Raw genomic sequence first — 10,178 nt, forward strand, 5'->3', positions numbered from 1 at the left:
AGCCAGTGGGGAGAGCGTAGGATTCCTCCATTGGCAAAACATCAAAGCACCTGCTAGAATGATCTGTCACGGGTTCCAGATAAGGCTTTTGGCAGCCAAGGTGTCAACTTGCTTCTGCACGTCGGTTGCTACTGTGCTAACAGCTTGTTCTGTTTGGTGACAGAGACCATGGCGGCCCAGAGGGAATGGACCCCGATGGTGTCATTGAGGTGAGTGCATGTGAACTGACTTTAATCAGAGAATTTAATCACTGATGGAGATAGATGTTGGATTTAATATTTCCTTTTTTTTTTTGTTACAGAGCAATTGGAATGAGATTGTTGACAATTTTGATGATATGAATTTAAAAGAATCCCTTCTAAGGGGCATTTATGCTTATGGTTTTGAGAAGCCTTCGGCTATTCAGCAGAGAGCTATTATTCCATGCATCAAAGGTAAGCAGGTGATTCATTTGTTGATACCAGCATCGGATAATTAGGAGAGCATTGTAAAATGCATACACTGTTTTATGTGATGATACCTATTTTTAACCCTTATTGAACAAGTGATGTGATGGTACACCATCTTTCGGGACTGACCTGAAATGGAGAGAACTCTTAATACTGATCACTTATTTCAAAGGGAATAAAATAAAACTAAATATGAATGACCTGTGTGGGAGCAGTAAATGTGTATCCTACTTTTTTTAGGGTATGATGTGATTGCTCAAGCTCAGTCAGGTACTGGCAAGACAGCCACATTTGCTATTTCCATCCTGCAGCAGTTGGAGATTGATCTCAAGGAGACCCAAGCACTAGTATTGGCCCCTACCAGAGAACTGGCTCAACAGGTATTGATAGTGTAGTTAAAAAAAAAAAAAGCTGCTTGTGTGTTGCATAGGTTTCAGGTTTCACAACTGTGAGACAATAAACAGACTTCTTAAGGGGCTGTAACTAATATCCATTCAGAACCCTTTTTGTGTTGAGTAATGGGGGATACAAACTGGCTTCTGTCCCACAAGTTCTCTGCCTGCTTGAAAAGTTGAGTTGATGCACGTGGAGGGTGTGCTGCGGCAGGGTTGCAGGAGCCAGCTGCTATGCTGTGTATAGTTCTGAGGGAGCATCTTCAGCAGAAAAACAAAATACAAGATACGTTATTAAAGCACAGTGTTCTGAGTGGAAACAAAACATACTTTTTGGAAGCTATTTGAACTTGGCGTGCAGTTGTGCAACATGAAAACTGCGCATGTGGTCACTTCATTGTTACTGTATTTTTGTGATGTTTTCCTGACTGTTACTGCATGTCTACTTCACCTTCAAGACTTGATACTCTGTTTTACTAAGTGGGAGCGTTTAATAAAACTTACAGGATACTTAATTTTTAGGATTAATGTATATCAGTAATGCAGGGTCTTAAGGTGAAATGTTGAACAGAACTCAGAGTAGAAAATAGATTATATACAACTTGTGTCTTTTTCAACTAGAATATACTGAGATGTCAGTGCTATAGTGAAGATTCTTTTAGGTAAAACTAAACATACTAAATCAGACAGGAAAGAAATCTATTTTAAAAAAAGAAAAGGCAGATCAGTGGAACAAGAATCTCTGATCAGAATGTTTAGCCTTCTACTCTGAAGACATTTGGTGAGGTGAGACTTGTTTCGAAGCCTGGCATATACTGGTGCGCTCGATCAGTCTTCTATGAACTTTCTGCAAGTGCTTAATGTGCAGGCCTTAGCAGTTCAATATTTGAGTTCACTTTTGGAGGCCTTGCTTTTTAGCTTAATAGCAGATGCATGGTAGTCACTTTAGCTAGTTCAACTAGTAAGGACAAAAATTTAACTTGAGTGCCCCTCTTACTTAAGCTTTCTAGTGAAAAACTTCAATAACAAGCAGTTGGGCAAAATCATTAGCAGCTGTCTTTTCTAACCACTAGAGCTGCATAATCCGTGTTTGCTCTGTTAGCTTCCAAAGTCTATAAGCAGCAATGACAACAGGGCTTAATCTTTAATGTACCAGGAACTACTACTAATGGAAGGGTTTTATTTTAGATTCAAAAGGTAATTCTGGCCCTTGGAGACTACATGGGAGCAACATGCCATGCTTGTATTGGTGGTACAAATGTTCGCAATGAAATGCAAAAGCTTCAGGCTGAGGCTCCGCACATTGTGGTTGGAACCCCAGGGCGTGTGTTTGATATGTTAAACAGACGCTACCTTTGTAAGTATGAACTTAATTTTGCTCTTCATAATAGATTTCCAATATAAATTTCACACCCAGTTAAGAGCTCAAGTAATGCATTTGCCGTTATTGTAGAGAGTTGTACGGGAAAGCTTAGTCCTAAAGGAGAGTGACATTAATAAAAGTGTTTGGTGTGTTTCTGAAACTTCATGATACCCCCTTTTTTTTTTCTTACTAGCACCTAAATGGATCAAAATGTTTGTTCTGGATGAAGCTGATGAAATGTTGAGCCGTGGATTTAAGGATCAAATTTATGAGATCTTTCAAAAATTAAGCACAAACATTCAGGTAAAAAATCTTTTACATGGTTAAATTGATGGATGCAGGTTTGGTTACAGTGTAGCTGAGAACTGCTGAATTGTCTAAATCAAAACTGGTGTCCTGGCACATGCTAACACCGAGTAACGCATTCTAGGTTGTGTTGCTATCAGCTACAATGCCAATGGATGTGTTGGAAGTGACCAAAAAGTTCATGAGAGATCCCATACGTATTTTGGTGAAGAAGGAAGAACTGACTCTGGAGGGTATCAAGCAATTCTACATTAACGTTGAAAGAGAGGTGGGTATCAGTTGCACTTGCTCTGGCTGGAAGAGTTAAGTTTAAGTTCTCCTACCTTCTTGTTAAAGCACTGTGCTAAAATTACAGAAACCGAGGCTGAGCTTTGGTTTCTGTAATAATGCTAGTAGAGTACACACAGGAAGAAGAAAAACTATGCACTGGATCAAAAATGACTAGGGTGGACCTCTTTCTTAATGTCCAGTGTCCTGTGTCTTAAGATTTGGTGCAACAGTTGGTGCAGAAACTTTGCTTGATGTCTTGTTCCAACCTCTCAGGTCATACTGAGTATAATTGCATGCTAGAGCATGCTTAATTGGTTGTTGCTTGAGAGTTTTATTCTGTGTTTGGGATTCTTGTGATGTACTGAACTATCAGTGGCACGAGGCATTTCCTGATCATCTTTGTTCTGTTTAGGAGTGGAAGCTGGATACTCTCTGTGATTTGTATGAGACACTGACCATTACACAGGCTGTTATCTTCCTGAATACAAGGAGAAAAGTAGACTGGCTTACAGAGAAAATGCATGCCAGGGACTTCACAGTCTCAGCTCTGGTAGGAATTGATACTTCCATGTAACTTCTGAAATGCCATGTACATCCTGAAAAACAACTCGTACTGTGGGTGAAAAGCAGGAAAGTTATAATATAGCTGTGCAGTGCTGTATTATCGTTCCCCCTGCTTAAAGAAAAATGCTTCCTTCTATCCCTACCTGCTTTGTTCCCACAGCAGGTGGGGACGCTAGGTTTCATACATCACTTGTTTTTTAAAGGATATTACAGTCTGGAGTATTGGAACTGCAGTAACTATAACTTCTTAACTCTACAGCATGGTGACATGGACCAGAAGGAACGGGATGTTATCATGAGGGAGTTTAGGTCAGGATCAAGCCGTGTCCTGATCACCACTGACTTGTTGGTGAGTATTCTCTTACACTGAGTATACTTCTGTTTAGATCTGGTGCCAAAAGCTTCATAATTCAGTGAAGGTTCTTGTAGCCTGAACTGTTTGGAGCTTCTTGGAAGAGTAAAGACTACGCTCCACTATGGACTACACAGTTGTAGTTCATCACTAACCTTGTGGTCGACAAAAGCATGGGATAAGTAATTTAATCTAAAGCCTGTGACTTGCATTACAGACTCTGTATTGCTTTTCAGGCCCGTGGCATTGATGTGCAGCAAGTTTCATTGGTTATAAATTACGACCTGCCGACCAATCGTGAGAACTACATTCACAGGTCAGTTGGCTCTGTCCTCTAGCTGGTGTGCTACACCGAGTGTCACACCTCTGCAGAAATCAGCACAGAACCTCGCCTGTCTTTTCCTTTAGTCCTTGCCAATAACAGGAGGTGTTACGCATCCATTCATACAGTAACTGCTAAAAAAGCTAGCAGGAAATAAACTGATTGTGGTTTTGCTTTAAAAAAGCCCTGACTTGCACAGCTATGGTTCTGGAATGAGGGAGGAGCAGAACTTTTGGACAATAAAACAAAGCAGTGGGAAAACTTAGATGTGTGATGAGTTCAGTGCTGGCTAATCAATCATTCATTGCTGAGATCTGGGGGAATTGCCAGCTACTGAACTGCCTTTTTGTCATGTAGGCTATAGAGTACGATTACAAAAGCCATTACTGGCGTAGCATCTTGACAGCAGTGTTAGCTCCATCCATAGGTCCTAGCTCATCTTCAGTTGCTGCTGCTGCTCAGTGACTAGACCTTAATAGTCTTGGCAAACCAGTTGCATAGGACTGCCTTCAGTTCTGGAGGTCCAACTGTGTCCATGTTTCGTGTGCCTTGTTTGCTTTTGGTAGCTCCTCTGACAGTGGGATTCTTTTCCTCTGTGGTGTGTGTCTTCTGGTAGCAATTTGAGTTTTGTTTCCCTAGGTTTAGTTAACTGCTTCTAGTGACTGTCCCTAAATTAAGTAAACTGTGCTTTGTTACTTGATGTAAAAAAATACAGGAGTCGATAGCAGCAGTTGATGACACAAGATGGTGCTCAGAAACGGCGTTGACGTAATTTAGGACGTGGATTCGTAAGCGGCACAGTTTGAATAAAGAGCGAGTCGGTATTTATATATTTCTTTTGTCATGATTATTCACTAAGTTTTGTGAGCCATTTTTGTGTATTTAGCTCTTGCTGACTAGGTGCTTTATTGTGCAGTCTGCAGGAAGGTAGAACTGATGGTGGGTGTAACTAAACTGTACTGTGATGTGTTAGTGACTGACCTGGGCTTACACAAACATGTTGAGCTTGGATTTTTCTGTTTAAAAAAAGGAAAAAGAGAAAACAAAACAAAAACCAACAAAACCCCCCTAAGTTTTCCCACTGGAAACAGTTACATTGAATTAAAATTCTTGAGTGTGCTGTTCCCTGTTACTGGCTGTAATTGGATTAACTTGGGAACAGTCTGGTTTTTGAACAGCAGCATACCTTTTGTATGCCATGTGCCTGGGATCGGATGCATATGTGGTGTGGGAGTGTTAGTTTAACAGAGGGGAGGGAGGCTGAGCTAGGACTTCATACCACAGTACCAACCATTAAATAAAGATCTTACTTTGCAGCCAAGAGAGTAACCTTTTCTGCTCTGCTACTCTCCATAGGATGGACACTTCTTCTGTACTGCTGGCACTAACTGCTGGTTTTTCCTGACCAGACATGACTTTGGTAGCAGCTAGTCCTGTAAATAACAGCGTAAGCTGGCCAGTGGCAGATAAAAGAGCAGCAGATAATGAATGGATCTTGCAAAGGTTTGAGGTGGATTAGAGTCATTAACTTGTGTGTAAATGTGCTTGCTTTTTGTGCAGAATTGGCCGGGGTGGTCGTTTTGGCAGAAAAGGCGTGGCTATAAATTTTGTCACTGAAGAGGACAAGAGGATCCTGCGAGACATTGAGACTTTCTACAATACTACCGTGGAGGAGATGCCGATGAATGTGGCTGATCTCATTTAATCCCTGGGATGAGGTGGTTGTGAATGCAGTGCTCGCTGTTGCTGAATAGGCGATTCACAACGTGCATTGTGCTTCTTTCTTTGGGGATACATTGAATCTTGTCTCAATGCTCATAACGGATCAGAAATACAGATTTTTGATAAGCGAAGCGACTTTTTGTCGTGAGCTCTTGTGGGGAAAGCCACTGGCTTTATCCACCTTAGGGTTAGACTGTTGGGGTTGGGTGGAAAGTCATGGGGTCTGTAAATTTTTTCTTTATTAGAAATTTATTTCCTAGTTCCATAGAAGTGGTTGTATTAGATGTTCTTTATCATTTAATAATTTACTTATGGACTAAAAGATATAAGTGCTGTATAAAGTCAGCCAATTATGTTAAACTAGCCTACCTTCCTTTATTGTATGTACTTACACTTCAGATTGAATTGGAAAGGCCTTTCAAAATCTCTAAACTTTTTTAAGAGCATTAAAATGCATTTTTGTTTCATATGTATTTATTCAATAAAGTATTTAATTAGTGGTAAGTGTGATCTGGACCCTGTTGCTAAGCCCCAGCAAGCAAGCAATCATACTATTGTCTTAGTTAGGGTTAAACCCAGTAAAATTTGCCATATTGCACATGTCTTAATGAAGTTTGAATGTTCAATAAAATACTTCTATATTCACTTAAATTGTAAATAGTTGCTTCTTGGTTGAGGGGAGGTTAGTAGCAGCTGTGTCTGACCTGTCTGAGGTTGGAAGTGTCAGCTGCTGCAGGGGTCAGTGGGTGTGTTGGTGCTGGGTGCCCAGACCTGCACTGTATCAGTTACTGGGTGTCTGGGTGGTTCTCAGCTGTGTCAGTAGTTGCAGGGGCTGCTTTTGGAGTAGTAAATGGTGAGCTTGACATGCTGGAGGCTATCCCTATGTGACACAGCTCACAGGTGATGGACATGTGTCTACCCTTTCATCAGAGTAAAAAAGGTCTCACTTAATAATCCATACTGACTTGATTAAAAAGCCCACTGCCTGCATCAATTATGCTTGCTGCCAGCCCAGGGCCTTTCTTTACTGCATTCAGGGAGGTGGGGCAGTACAGAGCATTCAGCTTCCATGTACTGAATCCACTGACTGCTGTGTTCTTTGTACAGGCAATAGCTTCAAAAACTGGGTTTGTGAGCAAGAATGGAATGAGACTCTCGGGAAAACCTAAGCAACTTCTTCAGAACATGTTCTGACCCATGACCTACCCTTCACCCCACGCTTGAGTAGCTTGTGTGAAATGAAAGCATTGCATTTCTAGTAAAGTGATGTTTACAGCATTTAATGCTAAAGGGCCCAATACAAGATGGAGGTGGCATGAGCCATGTTCCCTCAGGAGCCTGGTGTTCGGTAAAGATGTCATCTTTTTGCCAATGCAACATGGGCCAAAAGGAACAACTCATCCTTTCTTTCTCTGCTTTCAGCTGATGATGACTAAGCATAGTATATATACACTCATTTTTGGTGCATTTACCTACATCAGGAGCATTACTGGCCCCTCAGCAGCCAGAGATCTCTATCCTAGTGTAAAAAAAAAAATTCAATCAAATACTCCAGCATGAGCTTTTCCAACTGCTGAGCAGTCCTTTTATTGCAAAAAACCCGTACAAAAATACACAGGTCCCTGCTCACCTCAGAACCTTGATACCCATGAAACAAAAAGCTGCTCTACGCTGCTGCCAGCCACTGCTGGAGGAGCTGTTAAGTGTTCTGCGTTAGCTGCTGCATCACAAGGGCACACAGACTCATCAACTGCAAGTACTCATCAGCACCATCTGCCAGGCATTTGTCTACTTCCTGCAAAGAGAAAAGCGAAGGTAAAACCCTCTTAAAATGGTGGTGCTCAAGACAGCTGTCTCTTAGGTTACAATGGAGAACACCAAGATGCAGCTTGCCAACTGTTCACTTAATTGGCAACGACCTCTCCAGCAGTGACACACACCCATCATACCAACCAGGGAAAAATTACTCCTCCGGCCTTTATCCTGAGGAGGCCAAGATGAGACTGTTTATATACAGGAAGGGATGCGCCATTTGCACTGCAGCTAACTGCTGGGAGCATCACTCTGCAGGTCATCAACACTATCTGCATTTCTTCAGTGAATTTAGCAGACCTCCACCACAGCTGCCTTTTCTTCTTGGTCAAAATTTAGCAAGTTAATTAACTCTTTCTGAAAAGGCATATTTTACACACCAGAACAAAAACTTGCATTTTGCAGTTCCCAATTTGTTTAAGTGCTGACTTAAAATCTTGCCTTAATTTTCCCTCTCGATTTATATTTCAAAAACCAACCAAGCCATAAACCTCTTGCTTGAGCACCATTAGAACAACATAATGTGGCTAATAATTCACTTAACTGGATTCCAATTCATCCTCATGAAATTTCTCAGAACAAAAATTTAGGTTCTACCAAAAAACATTCAGAACTGAAAATCAAAATAAATTGTTATGTATACTTCTTGGGAGAGAGAGAAACAGAAATTAATGAGCGCAGATTAACGTGAGTTTCTTTTAACTTAAGCTTACCGCAAGTTTCTCGACTATGACAGATTTCTGCTTGTCACTGTAATCCTCGCTCTCAACAACAGTATCATGCAGCTGGTTTACAAGCTGAGCAACAGCATACCCTTCATTTATGAGATTCTATGTCAGGGATAGAAGAAAATGGAAATAATTCAGCAGTAGAACCACCACAAACTGGAAAACCAATCTGAAAAATTCTGTCTGAACTGAAAGACTGTACTGAAATTTATTATGGAACTTTTACATTTTAGAGGACAGGTCAGCAGTTTGTATATAGTCCAGCATCCTGCCTGACAGTGACCCAAAGTGAGCACCTAGGAAAGACTGTAAGAGCATGGCAGGCACACAGCAATAATTTTGCCCAAATATTCTTCCAGCTTCTGACAATTTACATCTTGGGGATTTCGTGAGCTAGAGACATTTTAAGCATTTAACAACCCCCACTGAACGTGTCCAATCTTATTCTAAAATTAGGAAAGCTTAGCATCCACAGCATCATGTGGCAGTTTCACAGCTTTCACATTTTAAAGCACCACCTACTTTGATTTACTTTCTTCATCTGATAGTTGCTAGCCTCAGGCATACCAAGATCTGTAGGGCCAAAACTTCTTTCATAAATTAAAAACCAACTAAAGATAGCTGCTTTTTTTTAAAAAAAATCAGTAGTGCCCAGTTTCAAAAACAGCAAATATTGAGAACAATAGTCCACAAAGCCATTTAGACAGAGAGAAGTTTATGAAAGCAGGAAAAGAGTTGGTGCCACCTTATTTTTCTGTACAGCAAAACATACACCCATGCTTTACAGAAGTGTGCATTCAAGTTGTGTCAACTGCATATTGAGCACTAATATCTGAAACAAAACCCCCACCTGCTCTAGCAACTGGAGAACAGTTCCAAACTACTACATTAGATGAAAGACTATACCAGCTCTAAGGATTTAGAAAATCTGTATCATCACCTCTTAAGATCAACACATATGAGACATCATGATAAGTAAATGTGAAAGTGTAAGGCAGTGACATCTGCACAAGTCCTGGCGCAACAATTCTCACATTTGCTGCAAGTTTACAGGAGAATAAATCCAGACTCAAAACCAGAGGTCCTGCCAAAACTATCCAATGAGGCTCAGCCAAGGAAAAAGCAGAAGGCTGACCAATATTGGCTTTTTTCATACAGGCATGGAACATTTCACTGGGAGAATGGTACCATGGCATGCTCCTGTCTGTCAGGGACGACTCCTTGATTTAAAATCCAGTTCAAGACTGTCTGAGCCTCCTTTAAACTCACAAGATTAGGAATTTCCCATTCTTCAAAAAAGAGTAAAAATCTTTTCTGCATTAAAGAAAATAAATCCACGTCTATAAACCAGTAGTTTGTGCCTTCTCCAGCAAGATCTAGTTTAAGTCACTGCAGTTTGTAAGACTCACTAGTGTACTGTAAGACCAATATGAAATATTTTAGAACTGAAGACTTATTACAGGTTTATTCAGATACTTATCTAACAAAGCTTCCGTGTAACGAAGAAGGTGACTACTCCAGAGACTAGTCCAGTTCACTGAAGACTCAGTTCTAAAGGCCTGAGGCCAAGTGTCTTGCTAGGAATTCCTACTCTGCCTAATTCAGCCTAACAGCTCCACAGGTCATCAGTTTAATTCAGGAGAAAGCCAGAGTCACATTAGTAGGGAATCTCATTTGCAGCTTTGGCAGTTCTTCCTCAGAAGGGAAAGATCAGAGTACTAACTGGTAAAAGACATGCTCCCTGAAATGTGCATCCTAACTGACCTGAGGCCAAACTTTCTTCAGCTGCAGCCCAGCATCAAAGGATTCACAGGGCAGTGACCTAGAAAAATATCCAGGCTACAGCACTGAGAGGACTCTACCTTTGCCAGTGTTTCCAGTTTCTCAAATGAACCGCT

At 40.9% G+C, this 10,178-nt stretch overlaps 2 protein-coding genes across 2 annotated transcripts in view; one reads left to right on the plus strand and one right to left on the minus strand.

Annotated features, from left to right (window-relative positions):
* The first annotated feature begins 160 nt into the window (after positions 1–160).
* EIF4A2 (eukaryotic translation initiation factor 4A2) lies at positions 161–6,391 on the plus strand. The gene is made up of 10 exons (XM_009582684.1): positions 161–209; positions 302–434; positions 690–829; positions 2,030–2,198; positions 2,398–2,507; positions 2,635–2,778; positions 3,193–3,330; positions 3,604–3,693; positions 3,933–4,012; positions 5,579–6,391. The coding sequence occupies exons 1-10, from the start codon at positions 186–188 to the stop codon at positions 5,721–5,723; spliced, it is 1,173 nt and encodes a 390-aa protein (XP_009580979.1). The 5' UTR covers positions 161–185; the 3' UTR covers positions 5,724–6,391.
* Positions 6,392–7,417: 1,026 nt separating this feature from the next.
* Positions 7,418–10,178, minus strand: part of RFC4 (replication factor C (activator 1) 4, 37kDa) — a gene marked incomplete at its 5' end in the record, with an annotated part of 13,570 nt that continues 10,809 nt past the window's right edge. Inside the window, 3 exon segments of the mRNA XM_009582685.1 lie at positions 7,418–7,535; positions 8,266–8,382; positions 10,143–10,178. The exon segment at positions 10,143–10,178 is cut by the window's right edge and continues 12 nt beyond it. Coding sequence (XP_009580980.1) covers positions 7,440–7,535; positions 8,266–8,382; positions 10,143–10,178 — 249 coding nt within the window.

Source organism: Fulmarus glacialis, unplaced genomic scaffold (genome assembly GCF_000690835.1).
Source record: "Fulmarus glacialis isolate BGI_N327 unplaced genomic scaffold, ASM69083v1 scaffold2098, whole genome shotgun sequence".
In the NCBI taxonomy this organism is placed as follows: domain Eukaryota; kingdom Metazoa; phylum Chordata; class Aves; order Procellariiformes; family Procellariidae; genus Fulmarus; species Fulmarus glacialis.

Coding starts and splice junctions, on each gene's coding strand:
- EIF4A2 (XM_009582684.1), top strand. CDS start 186: ATGGACCCCGATGGTGTCATTGAG. Junction 2,779..3,192: donor ACATTAACGTTGAAAGAGAG/GTGGGTATCAGT, acceptor TGTTCTGTTTAG/GAGTGGAAGCTGGATACTCT. Junction 3,331..3,603: donor ACTTCACAGTCTCAGCTCTG/GTAGGAATTGAT, acceptor TTAACTCTACAG/CATGGTGACATGGACCAGAA.